This window comes from Aquila chrysaetos, chromosome 6, assembly GCF_900496995.4.
Source record: "Aquila chrysaetos chrysaetos chromosome 6, bAquChr1.4, whole genome shotgun sequence".
In the NCBI taxonomy this organism is placed as follows: domain Eukaryota; kingdom Metazoa; phylum Chordata; class Aves; order Accipitriformes; family Accipitridae; genus Aquila; species Aquila chrysaetos.
This window is the reverse complement of record NC_044009.1, coordinates 5,623,713-5,649,880: the sequence shown is the minus strand read 5'-3', so window position 1 is coordinate 5,649,880 and position 26,168 is coordinate 5,623,713. Positions and strand designations below refer to the sequence as shown.

Genomic DNA, 26,168 nt, shown 5'->3' with positions numbered 1-26,168 from the left:
AGTGACTGCAGACAGGCAGTGAAGCTACACAGCCAAGTGTCACTGCTCATGCTGACTGCGAGGCAGGAAATAAACCCACAAAATCAGTGGCAAGAGCATGTGAGTTGGTTAAAGGCCTGGCATCCTTCTGGTGGTCAGGGCCAGAGCTGAGACATGCTTTACCGTTCGTTTATTTTAAAGTACTGCAATGATGGATCTGCCACAATCTGCTGGCGGTGGTGCCCCCTTTAAAGTATCCTAGCGAGGCTTCAGTTGAGCAAAATGGTTTGAGCACTGGGTAGAGTTTTGCTTAAACCAAAGTCATTTAAGCACATATTTAGAAGTTTCATTTGACATGGACTGTAGGATGAGACCTAGACCCTTGTGAGGCCCTTTTATAGTTCTCCTTTTTAAACAGCATTTAGCCCAAGATGGGTCTTCATTTATGGTTATGGCTCACAGTGTAAAAAATAGCAATAGTGGAAGGGTTTCTGTTCACTTCATAGGTCTTTAGCTCAAGAGTTACATCATCTTGTTAAAAGCAGAGTTACTCCTGCCACTTTAGAAGGTGGCCCACTCTGCCCTGGAGAAGTTTAGAAACTTTGCAAGTTCCTACGCACACCAGGAGGAGGGGACAGGGCTGTATCGTGAAAGGTAAAGGTAAATCCCCAGTCTCTCTTTGTTTTTCCAGGAAGAAAGAAGAAATTACGGGAGTCAGAGAGAGGAACAAACTTTATTTCGGGTGATCATTCTGAAAAGTGGGAGGCTCCTTACAAAGCAGGAGGTAGTTGAGGGGAGGGACTTTATTTTAGGTTAAATAGAGAAGAAATAGGAGCAGGAAGCAAAGGATGAGAAATTTAAAACAAGCAAGAGAGAAAGAGTGAGCGAGAGCAGCACCTCCTAAATGGAAGAGTAAACAGGCACTCCGAGGCATTAACTTAATTGATTGTTCTGCAACAGGCTGAACGCTGTGTTATTCTGTCGCCGTGGCAACAACCCAAAAAAATTGTCAGCCTGTTTGGATGAAGTGAAGCGAAACATTCTCTAATTTGCGGTGATCCGGGTGTTTGTTTTCCTTCCGAAGAGGCGGGGGCTCTATTGATCTATTGTTTGCACAGAGCTTTTTTTTAATGGCGATATGGGGAAAGCAGGAGGCTGGGGTGTGCTCCCGGGGCAGGTGAGGCAACGGGGGTGTCTCTGCCGTGTTTCCCCAGATCTGCCTTTGCAGGGTGGCCATGCAAATGCAGCAGAAACTCTAGCAGTAGGAACTGTCCCAAGGAAGCTTGAGGACACGGGAAAGTGTTTGGCTGTGATGAGCTTGTGCCAGAGCTACCACTTCAGTCCTTCCTGTTCTCGTCCCTTTGGGCTCTTGCAGTTCCTTCTGTATTGCAGTCTCTGGTTTTAGGTAAGGACAGCTACGACTGCCTCAGGGACAAGAGCAGTTCTGTCCCCCCGCAACTCCCTTCCCAGATCCACGCTATTCCATTTAATGTGTGCAGATCTGTGCCTGTGCACACCCTGTGCTTGTGAGAATGTGTTGTTGCACACTTAGTGGAGAAGAGGAGTCATATTTGAGTTTTATGCCAGGACCACAACTGTGGTAAGATAACAAAGCGCCCACTTTGAGCTCTGTATGACAGCAGCAGAGAGGTCAACTCCCTGGGCCAAAGCGCGAGGGATTTTGTCCCCTGGGATAGGGGGCCAAGCTGCTCCAAGGGGCTGTGTGGGACGGGAGGTGGGGACAGCCACGGTGGGACGGGTGGGAAGGGTGAATTGTGGCAGACACAGCTTGGGCCAGACCCTGGGGGGTGGCACGGATGGGGGAAGAGGCACCACAAGTTGTGCAGCGGCTTGTGCACCTCGTCAGCTGCATCTGGCCATGCACAGCCCTGGGGGCCAGGAAGGAGCTCCTGGGGATGCCACTTGCTGTCAGCACATGCTTGGTTTCAGAGTGAAATGTCGCTGCAGCACTTGCTTCAGCTGGGAAATGTTCAGTCGGAATGGGAAAGCCCAGGAGACCAGGGAGCAAGCCCACGTGGCCAGGGGTGAGCATCAAGGCCTTGGGCCAAAGACATGATGCCAAGAGACGGGTGCTGTGGCAGTGGAGGGGAAAGCTGGCAAAAAGGTGCCTTACAGGTCTGCAGCAGGGGGAACAGGCAAAGATGGCTCCGAGCCAGTGGGAGGGTGAGTGGCAGAGGTGGCTCTGGGCCAGCGGAGAGCAGAGAGGGTTTCCTTGTGACAGAGGATCAGTAAAAGGGACACGCTGCTGACCTTCCTTGTGCATGGCCCTGCACGGAGGTTTCACTCTCTCGTTTCGGGTTTTCTGCACTCCCACAGCCTTCGGACACCCCAGTGGGGAGCCCCATGTTTCCCATCCAGGCAGGTCATCCTCATTACTCCTCAGTGTCCCAGCCCACGCACAGCTGGTCCAGCTGCTGTACAGGGGCTGTCTAGTTGATCCCTAAGATTTCAGGGAGAGCTGTAGAATACGTTAGTGTCAAGAGCTGGAGAGTGTTGCTTTCTGGGGTGTGCAGGAGCAAAAAAACACAGTATGTTCCTGTGCTCTTCCTGCCTCCCTCTCTGCTCTTTTCTTTGTTGTCTTGGGGTTTTTTCCTCCACTTGTACTGTTTTTGCTATATCACCCTTTTTCTCTTCTCTCTCTCTCTCTGTCTCCCTCTCCTCTATTTCACTCTGTCCATCTGGTTTTTAACTCCTCTGCTCTGTTGCTCTTTCTCACAGTGTAGATGTGAGGGGGGATAAGAGGCTGTCGCTGGCAGGTGAGCAATGTCACTAGCTACTGTGTCCTGCTTGGGGATCTGTCCCCTGTGCTCCTGATGGGTGTGCGTGGGTGGGAGCACCACGGGCAGGTGAGAGAGGAGCACTTCATGTCTCCCGGGAGAAAGACGAGCTGCCAGTGAAAGTTTGGTGGTTATTGGCGTAGGGAGAATCTAAATAACCCTGTAACTGGTATGAAGGTGAATTCATGGTCTAGTGAGCACTGAAAATATGAGAGGGCTCTGAGACAGGCAAAGTGTGGAGAGGGGAATGCAACTCGCCCATGGCTCAGGGCAGTGCTGTGTCTTTAGAGCGGTGTGGGGACGTGTGCTGTTGCCGTCCTGAGCACCAGCTGCAGCACACCGCCTTCTGGGGGACCGGCCGCGACGAGGAGGGTGCTCGGTACTGCAGGTTTGGAGACAAATGAGGCACGCACACATTGACACGGCAAGAACGCCTGCAGAGGAATTCTGTGTACCTCTGGCTGTGGACAGCCACGCAACATCTGACTGCACAGCTCTGTACACCTGGGTGGCTGCTTGCCCGCACGGTGCCATGAGGCTGTGCACATACGTGTGCACAAACGTGCAGACAGCCGTACCCACGCAAGATCTCACAGGTTCACATCTCTGCATGTCCTCGTGTGTAGATGCATCCACAGCTATGCAAACACAGGGGCGCAGGCACACACACGCTACAAATTCAGTCCTCTGCTGTCTGCATCGGCTCGCAGTCAAGTCAAATTCCTCTCTGGTGTTAGTACACTCTAGTCAGGCAGCACGGACGGATTTATCCCAGCATATCTTGAATGTCTGTGCGGTTACCTGCTGTGAGCGGGAGAAGAGTTGCAGGAAATCTATTCTCCTTCCAGCTGGGAGAGGCTGATGCCTTGGAGTACCAGGAGATGTGCAAAGAGGAAACCCCCTTCAGCTTTTCACCTGGAGCTGGTAATCTCCTTGCGCAGAATCCCTGGAACAGGGGAATTGCATTTGAAGCTCAGCCAGTGGTGATTTAGTGTTAGACGTTTGCAGAAGAGACTTTGATTAATTCGTAGTAAAATCAAGTAGCACTTGGGTGCCAGCACCACATTCCAGGGTGAGCCGGCGACCGAGGTGCGCGCTGGGCGGGCTGCCAGGTGCCTGAGCAATCCCCGCGGAGGTGGCAGCGCCATCCAACCCACAGCCTCTCCCTGCTTGGGCTTCTTAATTATTAATTTATTTTTCTCCCTTCCTTGGCAAAAAAATAGTATTTGGTAACGACCTCAAATTGCAAAATGCTGATGATTTGGAGAATGTGTCACAGAAGCTCCAGGGTGATAAAGGGGAGACGAATCCCAGCCAACAATCCGGCTCAGCCAGTTTGCCTATTTATTAAAGAAAAAGCCCAGATCATTAACTTTTTTGTTGTTGTTCTGTTTGTGGGCAACTCCCTGCTGGCAACTTTCGGGCGCCCAGTAAATTAAACCGAGTATCGGCCTGGTTCGGGGCAGCCTGAGCACCTAGTTAAAGCTGTGAAATGCGTTAGAAACTGGCTTCGTTTATGTTAGCGCATGAATAAACCCTTTAGGGTACCGTGCAAAGGTGCTCTCTGGCATAAAAGTGGTGTCGGAAAATCCTCACTCGCTGCCTTGTGGAGGGTCAGGTATTGTAACTGGAGAGCTGAGCTTCACTTCTCCCACTGCTTGTTCACACAGTTAATTGCCCCTCGACACGTTGCTGTGCCATGTTGGTCCCTGGAGAAGCAGGGCTGGAAGAGAGCATCTGTAGGCACAGGCTTTGTTGGTTCCCCATTTGCCTGCTTGGTTTGGTTGTTGAATAAAGAACAGTTTAGGGATGGGCTTGCCTGCCTGGTGCCTCTGTGAACTCAGAGAGTTCCCTGTGCTATCAGGGAAGGGTGATCACGTCCCCCTCCTCTGGAACATCCCACGTGCTCGCTGAAGTAGTGCTTCAAGCTAAATCAGTTTGCTGAGGGCTCCAGCTTCCCTTAATTCAGTGTCAGGACCGGGCTTGCATGGCTATTATTCAAGAAGCTTTATCAGAAGCACAAAGCTAGCATCTGCCCTCCTGCTTCCCTCTGGGCATCACCAGCTCTCCTGCCCTGGGTTTGGCACACAGAGACTCGAGGGACTGCCTCACGGAGCCCATTTGCAGGCAAAACTCGTTTCAGCTCCTAGAGAGTCTCGGCTGTTACGCTGGCTAGAGGAGCGTGGTGGCTCGTTGCTAGTCACTGGCAGAGCAGCGCAGAAGTGCAGAGAACCAGCTAGAACTGAGAAGCTCATCTGGGAAAAGGGAGGAAAGATGCTGGGATCACTAGCCTCTCCCCTTTCCTCTTTCAACCCAACTCAGCTGTAATTAGGGCTGGATTTTAGGTTTTAATCTCAGCTGATGTCCGATTTCCCTCAGAGGTAGCCACCTTCTTCCCTAGGCCTGGTTCATCTCCCTCCACGATGATTTCTCTGGTGAAGCCTGCCCAGACCCGTGCTCACGTGGGTGCTGATGGGAGGAGAAGGGTATTTTTCAAGGTTTCTGCTAGGTTTTTTTCTTCTGAAATACAAGGATGTGCAATTTTTTTAGTTTCAATTTAGCATTGGAGAATTTTATAATTTAGTAATTAAAATCTCTGATAGGCTTTAGAAATTGCAGCTAATTGAATTTAATGGGAAGATGATTTTCAATTTTATTTGATTACCCGGACCCCTGGCATTGGTATTTATGGGAAAAAAATGGGAAATGTGCTGTGTGGGCTAAGATGGCATAATTGAATTAGGGCTAATCGGATTTCTTCGTCATGAATTTCACTATAATTTTCCTATAATTTTCCATTAGATATCTAGTTTACAAATATTCACAAAGAAATGAAGCTCTTTCGGAATGGAGATTGCTGGCTAACAGGATTATAGGGACGATAGCTCGGCACTGCCAGCCCGGGCTCCTTCAGTAATGCAATCGCTGCGTCTGCCTCACACTTACCGCCCGCCGCTGCTCCCCACACCCCCTCCGGCCCACTGCCAGGGCTCCCGAGGGGCTGCAGCCGCGCTTTCTCTGGGGTCTTTGCTGCCTCTTCACGGTGGTGTCCATGTGCCACTTCGCTGCACACATAGCCTCGCGCACAGGCACGCACGTCCCCGCCGGTGCTGTGCCGGCGCGTGTGCACGCGCAGCATCGGTGCGTACCCGGGCTTGCTCAGAGTCACTTGCGTGCGTGCTCGCATATCCCCTGTGTCAGCACCGGCGATGCTCAGGCAGCCTCGTTGCACAAGCAGGGCCAGCCCACGCGGATGCACGCGTGCTGCATCATGGGCATCTCTCTGCATGCACTCGTCACTGTGTCTCACCCACGAGGGGATGCTTTGCCTTCCCTCCCTGTTGCTGTGGTGGGAATGCTGCTGTCACATCCCAGAGGAGGGGTCGCGGTCGGTCCCCACTGTATGTTGTCCGAGGTCTCCTCTGGGGTCTTGCTGTCCATTTCTTACCTCCTCCATCATCTCCCCTCACTTCCCTGCTGTCCCACCGGCTCCATCAGGGACAGTCCCCAGCATCCTGCTGTACCCACCTCAGTGCCCTGCATGGAAGCACGGCTGACACAGCCTCTGCCTTTGACGGGGCAGGTAGAGCAGAGCTGATAACGTGCCAGGCTCCCTCTGCCTTCCCTCCTTTCTGCCTCTTGCTCCTGCCCAAGCTGTGTCAAATGCAGAGTGAATTTATGGAGACCATCCCTACTCCACAGCATCAGAGTCCTGTAAAATCCAGCCTGTCTCTCTGCCTGTTCCATGTCTGTTGCTTCCTGGGCTGCATGTTGAAAGCCTTTCCCCATCTGCCGGTGAGACCCAGCCCATTTCAGGACACAGTTGCTGGGGGAGCGAGTCATTACCCTGGGGAGTAAGTAGGGTAGCAGCTTCTGTCTACCCAGAGCCACTTGCCATCTCCGTGGCATCAGGCCTCCCACATATGTCCAGAGCAGGACAGTCTCTGCTAAAATGTCCGTGACAATCCAGCCCTGTCCTGGGCGCGCAGGCGGGCATCACGCCAGTGTGCGGCAGGAGCCGTATACATGTTTGTACACTTATGTGTGAACGTGTGTGTGTGCACATGGCATGTGCTCGCGTTTTTGTTTGCATCCAAGCGTGTCTGTGCAGGAACACAAGCTGGCTTGCAGCTCCTCTAGAGAGAAATCACCTTTTTGTTTTGTGCTTGCCCCGTGCTCTGCAGGAATGGGTCTTGCCCAGCCTGGGACCTGCCCTTGGGCAGTGGTTTCTGGTGCCTCCGGAGGCCATCCCAGTGCCTGATGTGCCGAGCTGGGGCTCGGAGGCTTCATGGGAGCAGCTCTGGGCTGGTTCAGGGTGGCATTTGCTGGTTTTGCAGGCAGAGTGCCTGCTCTTCATTGCCAGGTACCTTCCCTGCTGGATGCAATGCCTGGGTAGGACTATCCCCTTGCCTCCTCGCCCTGAAATCCCCAGGCTGCACCTTTAATCGCTGTAGTAAATTGTAACTAATTGTTAGTGCATTCAAACCCCTGCCACTCCTTCCCCCCAAGTCTTCTGGGCCCCTGTGGAACACGAGGACAACGCAGTGTACGTTCACTGCTGTATGGCCCGCTCCTGCTACAGTCATTCCCCTCTGGGCAGTGGTCAAGAGATGAGCAGCATTTGGCTTCCAGCAGATGCTGGAAGCTGTGGAGTGTCTGGAAGAGCAGCAGCCACATGGTGGGGAGCTGGTGTCAAACTGTTTGAGTAACGCCAAGGAATAGTAAATGGCAGAAGCAATCTCGGCAGAGCCCCACCCAGCACACTGAGACTCGGCACAGCCGCTTTGGCAATGCTTTCTGGGCGCCATGTGCCAATAATGTGATTGAAACTGAATTGAGAAGGAAGGAGTGAAAGAGAAGGAAAGGGAAAGAAAGCACGGATTGTCTGCTCCTGCCGCCCAGGCCCCGAGGCCTCCGGGCGCCTCCCTTGACGAAACAGAAATCAAACAAAATTACAGAAATAGGGCAAGAGCATTTGCCTAATAGACTCCCCAAGCAGGAGCAGGAGGAGGAGCACAGCGCTGCCAGATCTCCAACCTGCAATCTGAGAGCCAGCGCCCTGAGCCCACATGAATCCAGAGCACGGCCCCAGGCCCCGGGGTCAGCTCCAGCTAAGGAGGGAGAAACTGCCAAGAAAATGGGCTAAGCGTAAAAAACAAAGGTAGAAGAGACACAAAAAGGGGGATGTCCCACATATCAGCGTGACTCACCCCCTGCTCAGCCCTGGCACACTGTCTGCGGGGAAAGCATTAAACTGTAATAATAATAATAAATTAATCATCCTTCCCCCTCCCATTGCACTTTTCATCTGACGATCTCTGAGCACCTGGCAAACATTAATTACTGAGAGCTCCTGATGCCCCTGGGAGGGTGGGAAGGGACACGGAGAGATCTCTTCACCTGCCACGAAAGGGCAGCCACAGCTGGAGCGGACAAGGCAGCTCTCGCGGTGGCACGGCGGCGCAGTTCAGAGCAGGATGAGGGGTGCTGCCTTCCCTCGAGTCCTCCTGGGGACCAGGGGGGTCTGGGAGCCACTTCATGCCAGGGCACCGTCAGGGGCAGCTTTTCCTTGGAGGGGATCCGTACCTTGGAGGGATGGGGGAAGAAGGGAGATGCTGCCCTAACGGGGGGCACAGGGGTCCCCAAAAGAGCAGAAAGTTCCACAGCCTCTGAGAGAGGAAAGATCAAACTTTTCTTGGGTAAGAGGCAAAGGAGGGAGTATGGGGAAATAAAACTTGATTCTGTGACTGGAGATCGCTGAGATAGGAAATCAGGCCTTGCCGTTGCGTCAGCTGCAGGGCGTGGACTTCACCTGAAAAAACACCTTGGCAAGTTGTTCCTGCAAGGAGGAGTGGGAGGGACAGTGGGAAGTCTGCGGAGGGGATCCTCTGGCTGTGTTTAGGTTGTGTGTGTGGGTTCATGTGTGTCATGGTGTATGGTTATGTGTGTATTTGAATGTGAGTGAGCACAGAGTATCATTTTCTTTGTCGGAGTGCATATGCAATGTTGCGTGTGTGTGCTGGGATGGGAGGGGTGGGGAACATTTGTATACTGATGTGTGAACGTGCTCAGCTCAGTGCATGTAGAAGAACAGGTATGTTCTGTGTGGCTGTGTATGTGCAGTGACACATCCGTGTTATAGTGTGTGTTCCCCTTCGTAAAGAGTTGGAGGTACAGCTGGGGCCACTCTCTTAGGGAACAGCGGTGTGAGCAGAACTCCCACAGCTTGAATATTAAGTTCATAGGAGAAGTGCAAATGGAGAAACGTGGGTGATGCGAGGTGCAGTGAACTTACGGGCCCCGTCAGCGACCTCACACCCAGAAGAAAGCGTTGGGTCCAAACTGAGCTATTATAAAGCCGGAGATGAACCAGCACAAACATTTCTGGCGCTGTCCATTGTTTCCCAGGGTAGGATATTCCCTGGCAGGTGCTGTAGCGTCTGGCTCGGGTGTGAGGACCAGGGCAGGCTCTGACGAGGATTGTGGGTGATGTTGGCTGGGCTGGTGTCTCTGTTGGGGCCGAGTGAAATGCAGACAGGCAGGATTTTAAAGGCAGCACTGGGTGACAGTGCTGGTCGGAGCCGATGACATGGTTAGAAACCAGCAGGTGAAGTCGGGGCGATGCTGATAATGTTTTGCCCATCTCTCTTAAAGCAGTAGCTTAACTGTAGCAGGTGGGAAGGTGAGCCCTGTGCAAGGGCTCAGCTCAGGAGCGCTGCTTGGCTGGGCTCCCGGTGCCTGGTGGCTGGGCAGCACCCCGGGCAGGGCACGCTTGCCTCCTGCCTGACACTACTGTCCCCACCCTGCTTCCTGGCCCGGAGGGTCCCCGGGTGGCTCCGTTTCACTAGACTTTGTTTAGATTTTTTCCAGGAGAAGCCGGAATACTTGTGGTTTTCACAAATGACTCCCCCTCTCCTCTTCCTTCTCCCTGCCCTCTGGCCGGCGTGCTGCCTGTACGTTTTTACGCATGCAAATGCGGCGCTCGCCGAGATGATGAGTTGCAGTTGCAGTGTCGGATCTCTGGGCTCGGGACACTCTCTGGGTGCAGCATGTCCTGGTGCGTGGAGCCAAACAGACCTGGGCTGCTTCCAGCCCTGTGACTAACCTGTCCAGCCACTTTTGGCGAGTCACTTCCCTCGCTAGTGCCTCAGTTTCCCCATCCATGCAGTGGAGTAATGATGCTGGCCTCCTTTGAAAAGCACATTAAGTTCTGCTTATAAAAAGGATTTAAGAGCTGGTGAGTTGACGGACTGCTCCCCAGCGCTGGTGAGGAGCCCTGCTCTGCCAAAATCCACGGAGCCAAACGTGGTGTGTTCACAAAAACAGCCTACAACCTGCTCAAAATACCTATTTAATCAGGTAAATAATCTGCTCGTTTGTTTTAAAGAAAGAGGCTTATATCTGTGTTTACCCAACACGCCTCTTAGAACCTCCCTTGCATTCTTTGCTACTTAGAAAAATAAAGCAACAAAAAATGAGGAAATTCGCTGCAAAAGAAAAACCACCCCTCCTGTGGGCCAAGCGCTCCCGTGGCGGAGCAGCGCTGGCTTCCTGTGGGCCGTTGGGCAAGATGCTTTAACGTCCAGGATTGTGACACCGGCCACCCCGGGCCCAGGCACCCGGCGCTGCCGGGCCGCCACCGGCGACGGGTACCCCGCGGGCTCCAGCCTTCCTCGGTGCCGTGGCCCGTACCGCAAGGCCGAGCCCGGACACGCGTGGGACGGCTGTGCCCGAGGCAGCCCGCCCTGCCTCTACCCCTGCCCCTGCCCCTGCCCGAGGGTCCTGCCGGTCCCGCTCCCCGAGGCACCGGCGCGGCTCGCCCGCCCCCCGCGGTTTGCCCCGCGCCCGCGGCTCCGTCTCCGCCTGCTCCGGGGCTCCCGCAGCCCCGCGGTCACGCGTGGGTCCCGCGCTCCACGCCGGCGGGGCCAGCGCCGCCCGCCCTCTCCCGCGGCCGCGGGGCAGGTGGCGGCGGCGGCTGCAGCCGGCGGTGATGGGAGCGGGGCACCGCGGCCGCCTCGGTCGGGCCGGTCCCGCCGGGCAGCCCGCGGCCCTGCGCGCCAGCGCGCCCCGAGCGCGGGGCTTCCCCGGCCGGGCCGGGGCCGCCGCCGCCGCCGCCCGGGTGCGCGGGGGCCGCGCTGCGAGGCCGGGCCGGGCCGGGCCGGGCCGGGGCTGCCCGAGGTGACCCCGCCGCCGCTCCCCGGCCCGGCCCGGCCCGGCCCCGTCCGCTGCGGCTGCGGCCCCGGCCCCGCACCTGCCCCCGGCGGCGGGCCCGGCGCGGAGGCGTGTCCGCCGGCTGCCAGTCACCGCCCCCCGCGGCGGCCGGCGCCCGCCCCCGGCCCCGCTGCCAAAGTGACTCGGGGAGGACCGGCACGGCAATGACATCAGTGCTTTAAACAACTTGTTATTCGGGAGCAATCAGCTGCAATTAGGTATTAATTAAGTATTATGAAAGTTGATTATTTAAGTGAATTCGGCTTTCGTCTCTCCGACTATGGTAAGTAAAGCACAATTGTCCTTTTCCTGCCCCCAGCCCCCCGCCCGCCGCTCGGCGGAGCCCCCGGTCGGTGCCGGTGCGGCCGCCGGTGCCGGTGCCCCCCGCGCCGAGCGGAGCGGTGCGGAGCGCTCCCCTGCCCCGGCCGCCCCCCCGCCGCGCGTCTCGTCCCCCTCCGCCGCCGCGGGGCCGGGCGCTGCGGGCGGTTTCTCCCGGGACCCGGTGCCCGGGGCCGCCGCCGCACCGAAACTTTTCCCGGCGCCGCGGCGGGTGCGCGGGTGCGGGGCGGCGCAAGGGGCTCCCGGGCCGGGCCGAGCGGGGCGCGGGGGCGGCACCAGGTGCTGCCGGGGGCTCGCAGCCTCTTTCACTTTTCTTTCACTTGTTTTACGGAAGTTGGCTTCCTCTCCTGCCGCCGCTCCGGCCCCGCTCTCCCCGGCCCCGCGGAGGCGGGCGGCGAGGTGAGCCGGGGGCTCCGCTCCGCCGGGTCCTTCCCGGCAGCGCGGCGGCCCCCGCGGGCCGGGCCGGGCTGGGGCGGCGGGCGGGCGGCGGGGCGAGGCGCGGGCTGGCCGGGAGAGGATGCGGAGGGGAAGTTTATGGGGGTTTTGAAATGATTCTGCGTTTATATTTGTTGTAAGTTGTGTGGGTTGTTTTCTCTTTCATTTCTTTCCCCTTCTGAGCCCTGGCGTCTCGTTGGTAAAGGTTGCTTGTCAGGTTCCTGTGCTGTCTAAATGAAAAGGAATTTAATTTATTTGGGACAAGGCAGTGTCAGATGAAGAGGCTGCTTATTACATTTAATGAGTATTTTTTTTTTTTTTTCCGGCCTGGGCATATCTGGGATGGGTTTGTTTTTGTCCTTCCATGTGAGGTATATGAGACCTCCCCCACCCCTTCACATCTTGCAGGGAGGAGGAATGGTGGCCAGGCTGGGGCAATGTTTTGGTTTTAGATTACAGGCCCCAGTATTGGGGCTGGGTGTGTTTTTGGTTGTAGCTTTTTGTGGCACCTCCACTGGTTTTTGATCAGGTATCAGGACGGGGAGCAGGGTCTGGCCTGGTGGTGGGCTGGGCTGGTGCGTGGGCTCAGCTGGGTGTGGTGGCAGACGGGGCTCCATCAGGCTGGGGCGTGATTGCGGCCAGGGGCTCAGGGGCTCAATATGCTGGTGGGTTTTCCAGCCCTTGGCCGGTCTGGGGCAGGGTCTCGTTTAGATTTCACAAAGTGGGCCTCCCTCCTTGGGACCTGGTCCCACTACTTTGGCCCTGTACCTGCTAACACAGCCATACCTACACCGCCAAAATGGTGTAAACCATTCTCTCCCATTTAAAAACTAAATGGCAGCAATGGGCCAAACAGGCCTGCACTGGCGATCCGCCACGGTCCAGGTGTAATTACGCCAGCACGTATGTGTACGTGTGTGTGTGTGTTGCTTTTTTTAATAAGGAGTAAGATGGTAATAAACTGGTTGATGATTGACTGGGCCTGAACTATGTACTCTGATATTTTGATTAAGAGGATGATTTTGTCGTCGTTTATTTCATTTATTTATTTATTTATTTCATCGATATCAGGAACCGAGCGGCTCTGGAACTGCTTCCACCCGCGAGCGCGACGCGCCGGCTCTGGTCGGGTCCAGCCGTGGGCGTGTGGCTGCCTCCCTTCTAGATCAAGGAGCTGGGAGGCTGCGTGGGCAGCCCAGGAGTTAAGGATGTGGTGAAACTGCAGGAGGGCAAATGCTTTAAAGAGTAATAAACAGTGATTTACCCCTGATCTCCATCTCCAGGAGCTGTGGCAGCGCAGAGATGGGATCTGCAGGCAGCTGCCCGGGTGTTCCCGGCCGGGCTTGGCCCCGAGGCAGGCAGGGCCGTGCCCCTGCCCGGGGAGGCAGTGCCCTCTGCCGGCTGGAGCCCTGCCCGCTGGCCAATGGGCCCCCGCGCCCGGCCCCCGCCCCTGCCCGGCCCACCCAAAAAGGGACCGCGAAGCCAACGCCTTCCCCCCGAAAGGGACCCTGCTTCTTCACGGAAGTGTCGTGGGTGCTCGGCCTTTTCTGCCGCTGCGCCCAGGTAACGCGTGGGTTTCGGTGCTCCGGTGTGGGAACCCGGGGCCGCAGTAAGCCATGGAAATGAGGATCTGGGAGATCTGTTTAAGTCAGCATTACGGTCTGTGTGTGGGTGAACCCGTCTTGTCATGATCTTGGAGCAAAGACCTGCCCCATAATCACCACCTCTAGCCCTTATCTACTTGGGCCAGCTTATCTCCCTCAGTTGCTGCCTCTTGAATTCTCTCCAAGCCCTCAGGCCGTGGCTCCCCAGAGGCAGTGCCCGAGGGCTGCTCACACGAGCTGCCAGCTGGCAGAGGCAAGTCCAGAGGGGTTTCTTTCCCAGAGGGACTCGGTATGTGGGGTCTGACAGTCTGCTCTTGCCGAGGGCTTTCTCAGCTCAGTCAGTCCTTGCATGGACCTTCTAGGGCCAGAAGCATCCGTAGTGGTTAAGGGCTGGAAAGAATTCGTGGACCGAGTCTATCCGCCCAGGATCGTGGCAAGATGTTCCCTACATGTGACTTTCTGCAAGTCTGGTTGTAAATATCTTGAGTGACTGGGCACCTGTCACTTCCTTTGGGAAACTGTTCCCCAGCCTAATTATACTTGGTATGAGATTACAGGAACTGATCTCAGAATGGGGACCAAGAAAACTATGGTAAAAGGCTGGAGAAACACCTAATTTTCCACTCAAGGGGTCATTTTGTGTCTTTGTTTTGTCAAATCGCTGCTGTTGTTTGAAACACCCAGTGCATAGGAACACCTCCTCTGGACTGGTGCCAACTCTTCTTTTTTATTTTTTTTGACAGTACAGCTTTTTGGAGTGACGTTGGCTCAGTCAAGGTTGGTATCATTCCTGCGCTGAGCTCACGGTCTGCAGAAGGTTCACAGGCAGTTTGTTTGGGTGTTCAGGTCACTTTCCATTAGTCCTATGAGATGCTTGTTGGGTGGAAAGCATTCAAGTGCTTAAGCGTACCTACTGAAGACTCTTCCTTGGGAGAAGGGTTTACCCGGGCAGGGATTAACCTTCTCACTATGGTGTTAAGCAAGGCTCAGCTATTACTTGAAGAGCGTGCTTCGAAGCCAGTTGAAGTCTGTAGGAGTGTTTCTACTGGTTTGGCGCTATAGAGCGATAACTCACGGAAAGACCAGACAATTGATCCCCGAGTTAATAACCTGCACCCTGTCTGCTAGGTCCTGTTCCTTCTAAACCAGGTCTGCTACCAACAGAGTGGGGTCTGCTAATATGTGCAGGTACTGCATCCTTCTGCTGTGAAACACAGTGTCCGAGAGGGGGAGAGGCAACATATACTAAAACCGGCTGTAAATGATACAGATACCTCAGCTGGAAGGGATCAAATATTTTATACGTAGCTTCCATATCATCAGTTTCTCTTTCTGTTTTCCTGGACTATTTATGCTTCCACTCTGAGTCCTCCTTGCCACTATCGGAAAGAACTGTCTGAGCTTGGAATTTATTTCAGGGCTTTTGCCCGTGCAGCCTCGTCTGTCCCACTTCTCATGCTGCCAGAGCGCTTGGCTGCCCTCACAGCGAGAGCCTTTGTGGCCACTTTGACTCTCCCTCTGACATCAAATCATACCCCTAGGCTGCTGTGTAGCCTACAATTTAGGTTTCCCTCTGAAAAGTTGGTTGAAAGTAATCTGGAAAGTAGTGAAAAGTCCTGTGGGAGGTGAAGACAACCGTTGCTTATGCTGCATCTCCCACCTCTACCTGGGCTCCTTCCCTCCCTCCCAGGGTTTGAAGACGCGGCCGTTCCCAGGGTTTGGAGAGCTCAGGTGCCACCCAGGGCTCAGCTCCCAGAAGTGCTGACATCGCAGAGGCCACGCTGGCCGATCCAGCTGGGGTTTGGGAGAACCAATGTCCTCGTCCTCAGCTGCACTTTGCAAAGCAAAGAGGGGGCAGAGGAGGCTTGGCTGGAAGCAGGGGAGGGGCAGAACCTACAGCCAAAAGTCCCACGCGGCACCGTCTCCTCCCCTCCGGTTCAATGCGGACTGGATCAATTTGGACGTCTTCAGCAATAAAAAATGCCGATGTCGTCCTAATTCACCAGGCCCCGAGATGACAGCAAATTTACATTTTTTAATTAAACTAGCAGCCAGTTTTTATGAGAGGGGGCTGGGTTATGCAAATCAAATGGTTGTGTACGAAAGATTAGGAGAGTTTGGGAATAAATTCCACAAATGCTAATAAAAAAAAAAAGAGAGAAAATGAGAGGGGGGAGAGAGAGGGACATTGTTCCATTAGCCCCTTTTAGACTGATTTCCCTAGGGAGAAAGCAAGGGGGGTGAGAGATGGAGGCAGCTTTCAGAGACAGGTAAAATCCATTTTGAGGATTGAGAGCCCCTTGGACCAGGACCTTGTTGCTCCCTGTTTCCTCTCCCACGGCTTGCAGGGGAGACGGAGGCAGACATCAGTAGCAAAAGAAAAACTTGCGAGATTCTAATCCCCATTCCTGCTTGACCAGTGATCTTACAGGCTGAAACGCCAGCCGAGGCTGGGGCGCTGCCCCGGGTGACTGCAGCCTGGCTGAGGACGTAGAGGGGGTGCACAGTGCTTAGCCACTGGAAGGGCATGGGTGAGTCAAGAGCCGGGCCAGGTCACGATGGTGTTGCAGGAGGGTGAACGTGGCAGGGTGACAGAACAGTCCCTGGATGGGCAAAGCCCAGACTCTGGCCACAAGTGAGTACTGAAGGGGCTACGCAGAGCTACTCCAGATGGGGACCATCGTCGGACTGACAGATGGGACACAGAGCAGGGCCAGTGGCTGGGATCGGTACCCTGGGGCTTTCCCCTCTCTTTTGTGCAGCTTTGGCTGGTGGGCTCCCGGTCCCTGGGAGGAGCTTGCTGGTTAGGCAGACAGTAATACCGATCGCAAATGCGGTGTTGGGCTGCCGTTCCACATAAGCACAGGCTTCGTCTGTGGAGCAAAGTGCGTTTTGGAGAGGGATGATGATGCTTTTCCCTCCCCCAAACTGTAGACCCCCCCTTGTTGCCCAGCCATACAGTTCTCAGTGGCTGAGTCCAGCTGTTAACTTGTCTTCCTGGTGCATTAACCTGGCACCAGCCTCCTCCCCTCTTTCTCAAGAGACTTTCCATCTTTGTTCATGTGGTGATTCCAGAAAATAAAACAGTTTGTCAAGCCTTTTTGAGAACAAATAGTTACAGTGAACCAAAAACATGCACTTCACTCGTGTAAAAATATGTTCTTGTTTAAATTTCCCAAAGAATTCTGAGTTCTCATTGCGTTTGGGAGTTAGGTGTGGTGGCCAGGTACCAAAGCAATTGTTTGCTCTGCCGTGGAGAAACACAACCAGAAAATTTCTGGAGGCTGGGAAACTGCTTAAAGCTTCCAGTCCTAAGGCAGTTTCGTGCTCAGAATAAAAGCTGAACAACCCATGTAGGTTGGCAAGAGAGAGCAAGGGGTGGAGAGAAGGAGATACAAGGAAAAAGGATGGGAAGACCAGAGTCACTGGGTGCACTTTATGGCAATCCCCTGAGGATTTGGTGCCTCACTAGAGAATTTTGCCACCCATTCCTGGTTTTGGGGTGTGAAATGATGATTCATGGACGTGTTTTGCTTTGGAGAGGTGACATTTTAGCAGAGCCTCTTGTGAAATCATTAAAAACACCACGCTCCGCTGGAGCATTTCTGGAGGTGTTCCCCACACCCAACACCTACATCCCCGTCACCCTGTCCTCCACATGCACATCTGCCCCAGACACTCGCCCACCTCCATGATCCCGGACACTCGCATGCCCTGTGTTGTTGTTGTGCTGAACTTTGTGTTCTCCGAGTTGCTCTCTCAAGATAGCGCCTTCCTCTGCGCTCCGGTTCTGTGCGCTTGCATCATCATGGCGATGAATGGATCTTTCTTAGCAGCAAGAGAAGATCAATATGGTCTCTGCCCTGTGCGTTAGGTGTCCCTGTGTTCCCACCGCTGCTGCGGTGCGTCCCCCACCGTTCCTGCTGCCCGAGGAGAACGATGGCCTTGGCAGCAGGCTTGGTCCGCAGCCGCAGGCAGGCAGGCAGGCAGTTGTACAGGGGATTTTTGTAATGCGAGTTTCTGAGCTGAACTAGGGCCAAGTTCAGCCTAAATCTAACAAAGAGAGCTCCAGAACAGGTCTGTGAGACATGGCAGAGTCTGAGGATTTGGTGTGGGATGAATAACTCCTAATCTATAAAGTGGGCATAATCATACTCCCCTGTGCAGCCCAGAGCCAGGGCTGGGCGCTTCAGTGATGGAGATAAGTGAATGAGGCCTGGCTGCTGTCCATGGATGGGTGCGGGGGTCGGGCAGGAGCGCTCCTCCCTCCAGCCGGGGTGTGGTGGCTGGGGTGTGGGAGAGCTGAGCCCGCTCCCGCTTCCCAGGAGCTCCTGCACCCGCCTGACCCATGGCACCCTCGACGTCCCGGCAGCTGCAGTGCCACAGGCTGCGAGCACCCGTGGGGCCAGGGCGGGTTGTTGTGGACCCACCACGGGGGCTCTCCGGGACCTTGGCAGGGAGGTACAGAGCTCCAGCTGGGCTTTTCTGTTGTAATGGTGCCGTGGTGTCAGCCCCTCTCCCAAGGCTGGCTGGGCCAGGGCAGAGCAGAGGAAGAACCAGGAACTTTTAGCTTCCATACATGGGAAACTGTCAAAAGCCAGGTAGCAATACCAGCTTTTGTCTGGTATTTCCAGAAAAACCCGGCGGGACCTGGCATCCCAAGGCATAATTTATTATGGAAAAATAAAATAATAAAGTCCCAATCCCTTTGAGGCCTGAGTCATAGAAGCATCTTCTCATTAAAGCAGCTCCACCTCTCCGCATGGTGTTTGCCAGCACCATGCCTGTATGAATCCACTCCCTGAGCCGGCTCGCCCAGGGCAGCCCTCCTCCTCCTCGCTGCCTGCGCTTCCCCACCACAACTCTCCTCCGGCACCCCTTCCCCTATCTGGAGGAGCACGAGCAGTTCCACATGTCAAGCCAACTTCTCCCCAGGCCTCCCTTCTCACAGGCCAGGGGGATGTTTTGTTGGCATGTTTTGTAGACAAACATCTTCATCTTTTCATCCACCTTCCACCCCCTGTGCTATGAAGTTCTCTGGGCACGGCCCTGGCTCCCACATCCCCCTCTCCCAGCCACGTGGTGTGGAGGTGTGTGTGGTATCTTTCCATGGCTTGAAGCTCTCTTCCAAGTGGCCCTCTGCAAGCAGGGAAAGGAGAGGAAGCTGCTCCTGGAGTAATTACCATCTGCATGTCCCGAAGGCAGGCAGCAGATGTTAGCAGAGGAGGACCGGATTGGAAGAGGGTGAGGGAACAGAGGCTGGGGAGAGAGGGTCTGATTTTTCTTCTCGATTGCATATGAATTTTTTTAACAGAAGCTCAGTAGGACAAGAATCACAGTTTTGCAAGGTTGATCCATGCACTTGGAAACTTTCAGAGAACGCTCCTTTGCGCTCACTCTTGCTGCGTTTTCAGTCATTCACTCTTGCTTTTCTCATCCTTTTTCTATGCTGCACTATTTTTTCTTGCTAAATAGCTTTCCTTTGTGTCCTCCTTCCTTTCCTTATTCCCACAGACCCATCACTCTTTGTCACCCTCCTGGACTTCCCATGCTGCCTTTGATTCTGTCTTGGTCTTCCTTTCCTTCCGCCCCCCCCTTTCATTATCTCATGCTCTTTATTTTTCATATGCCCATTTGTCTGTGGGCTGATATTCAGATGAGCAAACTTCTTCCAGTTAAAGGAGGTCATGAATATTAGGATTTTTCTATCAAACAATGAAATATGGCTCAAATTACTCTAAAGAATAGGGCCCTTTTCATAAACCACCTGCTGTTTTTTTTGAAAGAAAGCACAACCACTCGCCTGTGTGCTTCAAGCAGTTGTCTCTCATCTCTACCTCGCCAAGCTTTGCCATTCCAATTTCTTCTTCTGAATTTGTTGCTCTTGGTGGAGTAAGTCTGCTCTTCCCAGACTGCCAGCACCCAATGAGTCTGGGTTTGGACAGGTTGGGACAGGATGGTGATTCTGGCAGGATCCTCACTACTTTGAATGATGGTTTGTGATTGTGCTTTTTTGATTGCGGTGTGCTTATTTTGGGGTTTTATTTTTGTTTTCAACAACGTTTTGGTCTGAAACTGATTACATTACCTCTCAGCTTGACTGAGATCGGGATCTCATATTCAGATGCTAGCACCCAGCAGGGCACGGAGACGCACAGACACCCCTGCCTTCTTGTCTTGCTGGTGTGGACCAACCCTCTCCCCCCATCATGAGGAGGGCTGGGGTGGAGGTGTCCTGCTCAGGCCTGGACACCAGCCCGGGGCTGTGGTCATACCCTCCTGGCTTTCACGGTAAGCTCTTGTGTGTGTTGAAGCTGAGCTGAGCTCTCGTTCCAAACTGATCTGTCAGGGCTGATTTTAGTACACTCCGGCTCACCGCCAAAGCTGGGAGTTGAATTTGTCTGACTGTTGCCAACGAGGTGAGGGCCGTGTCTGCACCACCCCAAGAAAGAAGTTAGAATACATCTGTGCTGGAGGTGAGTCCCTGAGCCAGGCAGGTCCCTGCGGGGGACAGGGGTCCATGCTGCTGTCCCCTTCCTCCCAGCCACATGGCTTTGGAGAAGGAGCCCCAGCTCCTGCACAGGAGTGCACCGGCTGCAGATGCCCTTTCTCCTGAGACCTCAGAAAGCCAGGTATATGGTCCATGACATCCTACCTTGCCTGTGGTCGTGGCTGTGCTTGGCCGGACGGTGCCCTGCCTTTGCCAGCACCAGTGCAGCTTGGCCCATTAGGGGGGATGAGGAGAGCGGTGGAGCTGTGCTCCATGAGCCTGGAGAAGTACGGGCAGGAGGGTCTCTACGGTGCCCTTGGGAGCTGCCGCAAGGCAGGCGTGGGCAATGGCAAAGACAGGGACGACAGAGGACATCAACTTGTCTCAGACTTGTGTTTTGTTTTCAGTCCAGCCTATTTATATTCATCATAGTTGCTATTTTTTCCCCAGTTACATGCATGTGTCTTGTCCTCGCTATCTTCCATCTTCCCTGAGCAAACCTTGCCTTTTTCCGCATGTCTGTCCTGGGAGGTGCACAGCATCATCCCTCTTGGGCAAAGACCACTGTCCTCCGAGGAGGCATCTCTCGGTGGTGGGCTCCTTCCAGGAGCCTGGCACAGCCCTCCTGCCCTCTCCCACCCGGCCCCACGTTTCCCTGGACAGAAACCGCATACACAGCCTGGGCTGTGTGAACACAGAGTTTGTTTTGCCAGGGTGACCTGTTTAATCATCTCATTTTCTGGTGGCCGTTTATTCCTCGTTTCCACGGTTACAGCCCCATTAAGAGGAGAAGCAATAAGGCAGCGAGTCAAACAGGTAATAAAAACATTAAAGCCATGTGCGCATTGGGAGGGAGGGAGGGCGAGCAGCACTCAGTGAGACGAGACGGGCCGTGCCAGGGAGACAGAAGGGTCGCAGGGATCCTGTGCACAGTGTGGTAACACCCAACTCAGTTCCCAACCTCTGCAGGGGCCTGGCTGCCAACACAGCATCCTACAGCATCCTACCCCACTCCCTTGGAGTGTGCTGCCACGCAGGACAGCATCACTGCCGTCAGTGTGCTGCTCTCCCCCTCACTGTGCTGCTAACCCAGAGTTGCGGGTGGCCTAAAGCATTTGAAATCAGAGTATTTTTGCAACTCTCTTTGATTTCAGGGCTGTGACTGCCTGGCAAAACTTGTAACTTGCTGTTTCTGTTTAGTTACTGCCATGCTGGTGGATCCAAACATTTGCCATTGCAATAGCTCTGCCATGGTACTTGTCAAGGTACCTGCTGTTACCAACGTCAGCTGCATTGATACGCTGAGGAGTGCGGCTCGGCAGAGTTGTGCTTCTGCACAGTTCCCAGAGTGGAACGAACTGTTCAAAATACTACGCTAATGTATTTACGGCTAGCTACCTAAACCAACACAACCTAGAGTATCATGACAGTGGTTTGAGGCTTTCCTAGGTAGAATAAGTATCTGTTTATGGAAGGGCGTATTTCTGCAACCTCCAGGAGAAGGTCAGGCTCCATGGAAACAGGATGGTTAGGTCTCTGCTCCGTGGCAGCACGTGGGCTGCTGGCAGGAGACTGTGGGGTGGGGAGGGGGTGGGAGCTGTTCACCTGGGAGCGGTGGGGGATGCCTTATGGCCGTAGCTAGAAATCGAGGGAGAGCTGTGGAGGGCAGGCAGCACAGCTCTGAATTACCTCTGTCCTGCTAGGAGGAATCCCCAGATTTCTGTTTTCCCATTGTGGGCTGATAAAAGGAAAGTAGCAACATTAAGCAACCTAAAGCAACTCCTCTAGAGTGAGGAGAAGGCAAAGAGCGCTGCTGTCTCAAGAAAAAGAAGGGGGTTGCTTTCAGAGCAGCTCACTTTCCTCCAGGCAGTGTTCCTCAGGGGTCTTGGTAGGTGGGAGCCTTTAGTTACTATATGCTTGTTATCCCAAACCTGACTTTGTCAGCAAGGAGATTGTGGCCTGTCTCCTGTGGGAAATTGCAGGCTAGATGTTCTCTTGGGCATAAAACCATGACCTGACTACAAAAGCCAGCAGAGTTACTTTTCCTTATCGTTTCCCAGTGCCATGGAGGCCAAGCAGCACTGGATCTCAGATGAAGAGATGTTAGCGAGTGAATTGACATTTTTAATACCTGTCTTTCATGTGAGGGCCAGTAGCTGTCTCTGATGGTCGAATGGAGATTGAAATGATGTCACTAAGAAATAATTTTAAAACTTCCTTGGACCCTGCAAGCCTGAGGCTTGGATTTTCAAAGTCACGCTGTGTCGACCAAATTCTGTTTCTTTGGAGTGGAGGTTTATCAAAATTGCCACATCTCAGAGCAGTGAGGAAGGCTGGGCTCTCTGGAGACCTGCCCTGGGCTGGAGAATATAGACTTTGTGAAGCTGCTCTTCGTTTCAGACAGTCTGTAAGATTGGTCTGTGAGCTGACTTGGTAATTAAGTATGGAAACGATTTTCCAGGATCCACTCCCTCTTGCCATACTGATGTGAAGGGCCCCATCCATTCCTGAGAGTGGGGAGTGGGGTTTGACCTTCCTTTGTGTGATCTCTGGCTATGCCGTGTTGTGCTGTGTATTACCCAGGGTAGGTACAAACCCTGATGCTTTATGCAAGCTGCTTATAAGTAATGGGCTTAGGAAAAATGAGCAAACCGCGTAGCTGAAAACTCCCCTGCTCTGGATGGGTTTGAGCAGCAAGGTCGCTGGCGTAAAGGAGCAGGTGCCCACGGGCTGGACAGTTCTGGCCTTTGAGGGTGAGTTTCACTGTGGATGAAGAGGTTAAATATAACAGTCTCCCTCATATAGATGGGACGGGCCTAACGGCAGGACAAAAATATTCAGAAAAGCAAACAGGAAAAGAGAGCAAGAAAATAATCATGGAAATGCAGTAAACTAACTCCAAGAATGTTTTACCTGCTTGTTTTCTCTGTTGAAATATTCTACCCCATTAGAGCCCCACTTTGCCCTGTTGGGATTTTTTAAATTTATTTCTGACATTGTTTTGGGTTTTATAGTTTCTTTTCTCCAGACTTTATCAGAAAGCATATTTGTGGTGAGTGCCTGTGAAAGGACCTGGCTTGCCGAGTAAATATTCAACGTGGAAATGAGCCGCGTGACCTTGAGGGGGGGAGAGGGAGGAAAGCTGAGAGAAATTCATAAAAAGCTGAAAAAGAAAAGAAAAAGGAGAAGGGAGGGGAGAGGAAAAAGATAAAAGGCCTGGCCAGACTGGAAGAAGTCACACAGGAGAGAAATATTGGTCTTTCTTGTTAAAGCGGTGATTGGACATGTAGTGTTAGACATCTTAAAGAGGCCCGATTCTCAGTTGTGCTAAGCACTGACACTTTGAAAAATAGGCCCATTTAAGGTGACTCAAGTTGGGCAACAAAAGTCAGTAGTCACTTTAGATCATCTTGGCTGTGTTCAGAAGGGTGAGTTTTATCCTTGGCGAAGGGCCAGCGCGAGGCCTTTCTGTGTACTGTTCCTGTTCCCAGAATAGGACTTGGGGTGGCTCCTGGACCTCGTGCTGGTCCTTCGGGGCAGAGGCAGAAACCACTGTCCCCAGGTTCTGGGCTGAGCCTCTGCCTGCCCTCCCCACGCGGGAGGCAGCGATCGACGGCTGGACTCGCGTGTCACAGACCGGTTGTTCTCGGGTTTGAAAACTGAGCCTGAATTTATTTGTGGAGTTTTTGGGGGGCTGTGGGTGTCTGGGAAAGGTGCCGGACGGAGCAAATGCCCCTGTCCTCAGTACATGGGCAGTAAGGAGCAGCAGTGCAGGTTTCCCCACCACCCATAGGGTCCCTCTGGTGTGCGAGATTGAGATGTAGATCTTTGCTTTTGGAAACTAGCGAGAATCTCGGTCGGAAAAGACTGTGAAAACACTGTTGCGAGGAAAATGCATAAGAAAGTTTGGGTAGAAACACGCCGCTGTCACTACTGGAGACAAAGATGTGAAGTCCAGATGCGCTCTGGAGTTTGGGTTTCCAGAACTGCCTGGTTTGGACTTGAAGGTTTGTACTTCAGTTGCATGCCTAGTCCTGGATGATCTGAACTGGATTTTAAAATTATATTGTAGGGATTGGAGAGAGATTAGCACTGAGTTTCTGCAGGTTTGTATTTTTTTCTTTATGGGATGTTCCTCTAGTGTGTCCTTAGTATCTTGATGACACCAGCACCGGGAAGCCCCTCAGTCCTGCAGCTGCAGCCGTCAGGTCTCTGCTGCCCGTTTCCGTGAGTCGCAGGAGGGGTTCGGGCACACAGGGAGCCGGCACCCAGCAGTCATGGCGGGCTGGAGCAGAAATCCTTGCGCTGGTCTCCAGGCAGCCGATGGCTTCTGCTAGTTTTTTGTTGTTTGAATGCACGAAAAAAAGTTTGGATGTATTTAGGATCCCCTTACAGCTCATCGTATTGTTATTTCTTCGGCTCCCCAAATTCTCTTCATTTTCGAGAGGGGAAGTCTAACTTCACTGGCATCAGCACTTCAAAAACGCTGCACACTGACATAAGCATTTCAGAGTGTGGGGCAAGGACTGTGCCGAAGCTGAGCCCTCATTTGTGTTGAAACAGTGCTGATTACCATTCTTCGGTTAAAACAAAATAGCTGCACTAATGATCTTCGCATACACATCTTTAAATTTTTCTTCATTTAGGTGGGGGTGATGATTTATTTCTTTCTGTAAGCCTGAAAATTGTAGAATTAGATTTTCATTGCTCGTATGGGAGAGCCCTGCTGTATGGAGGAGAGCTTTTTTTGATTTCTTTCCAGTTGGAGTGTGTGAAATAGTAGGGAAAAGTCTTGTCTAGTGATGACCTCAAAATAATTTCTATAGCAGTGCAACGTGATGTCAGACAGACAGTATGCAGCTGGGTGGGAAGTGCAGGCAGTGGGGGCACGGGTGCCTGACACAGGGGAAAACCGGCATAAATAAAAAACATTAGTCCAAGGCTTCGGGAGGAACTAGAGCAAAGTCACCAGTGCAGATGCCAGGGCAAGGAACTGTAACTGTACGTTTAATAGCTTTGGATGTTTGCTTTTATGTGACAGTTGCTGTTCAAGCAAACAGATTGGAGAATTCCAGACTTGCATGGATTTCAGGGATTTTATTTCTATGAGTTCAGTACAGGACGTGAGTGGGATGGGAGCGCAGGGGGTGTATGCAGCAGGAGGAAGGGCCTGGTACCCCACTCCTCCCTGCCCTCGTGCTCACTACCCCGTGCACCTTGATTTACCCACGCGTGTTCATTTGCTGAGCTGAACCTTCCCCTCTCACTCCTGTCTCCTTTCTCTGCCCTGAAGTCATTCTGCCCCCAAACTTGCCTCACTCACCTGCTCCCCGCTGCTGCTAGCATTTTCCTGCGCTCCCAGGAGCATCCTCTGTCCCATTCTCCTGCATGCACGTCCTCTGCCTCCCCGGCTATGGTGCCTGTCACTAACCTGCTCGGCCAGGGCCCTCTGCAGCCTGCAAGAGCCCTACCCTGTGCTGAAAGCCCCATCCGGAAAGCAGACGGCTCTGCCCCATGTGCCTGCCCTACCCGGCCTCCCCTGTCTGGCCCTGGGTTCAACTGAAACTGTCCAAAGAGAACTGAAAGGCAGAGGCGTGTTTTCACAGTTTATTCTCCAAAAGGAAAGCCTGCAAGGGGTGAGGGGCAGACTCCTTGCAGCGAAGGTGTTAACAAATAGCAGGTGATTAAACATGACAAGCAGTGACATTTCTGTGTGGGGTTCTCAGTACCAGCAATGCCAAGAATGAAGCTATAAACCCTGACATTTTGTGTTATGCACTGAGGTTTTTAATAGACATCTTTCTCTCCCTCCCCCCTGTTTATTTCTTTTATTCTTTTTTTCTCTTCTGTCCCCTTCTCCCTTTCCCTCTCTTCTCTCTTCCTGACCCTCACCCTGGCTCTGCCCCGTCCCAAGTGCCCTCTGCCTCCTCTTCCCATACCTCCCTCCCTGCCCTTATCTTGGCTCCCTTGCTTTACCACACTCATTTGTTTGATGGCCTTCACTTTTTCTTCTGTTCCTCTCTTCCTCCCTATATTCTTGTTACACTTTTCCAAGCTTCTTTGCTTTTCGTGGCGTCATTCCCCCTTCCTTACTCTTCTCTTCCTCCTCTTAGCTCCGGTCTCTGCCATATGCATACATGCTTGCAGTCTTTCTCACACATACGCACTCCCACACTTTATTGCACACACACCACCACTTCCCGCACACTTTTCTGCTCTCCCCCACACGCTCTCGCTCTCTCCTGCACCGTCTCTCACATGCGCTCGCACTTGCTCTTTTCTTTCTGTGCTTCCCCTCTCTTGCTCTTCTTT

At 53.4% G+C, this 26,168-nt stretch overlaps 1 protein-coding gene across 17 annotated transcripts in view; it reads left to right on the top strand.

Annotated features, from left to right (window-relative positions):
* CASZ1 (castor zinc finger 1) overlaps positions 1 to 26,168 on the top strand; it is a 212,556-nt gene that overhangs the window by 103,361 nt on the left and 83,027 nt on the right. For 4 of the 17 annotated variants that reach the window (XM_030017681.2, XM_030017666.2, XM_030017679.2 and 1 more), the window contains exon 1: positions 11,124 to 11,271. The exons of 11 other annotated variants lie outside the window; for them this stretch is intronic. In XM_030017681.2, coding sequence (XP_029873541.1) covers positions 11,223 to 11,271 — 49 coding nt within the window. In that variant the 5' untranslated portion in view covers positions 11,124 to 11,222. Of the gene's footprint in view, positions 1 to 11,123; positions 11,272 to 20,586; positions 20,673 to 26,168 lie in introns of those variants that run through there. 2 more of the 17 variants (XM_030017667.2, XM_030017680.2) reach the window with 2 other exon arrangements.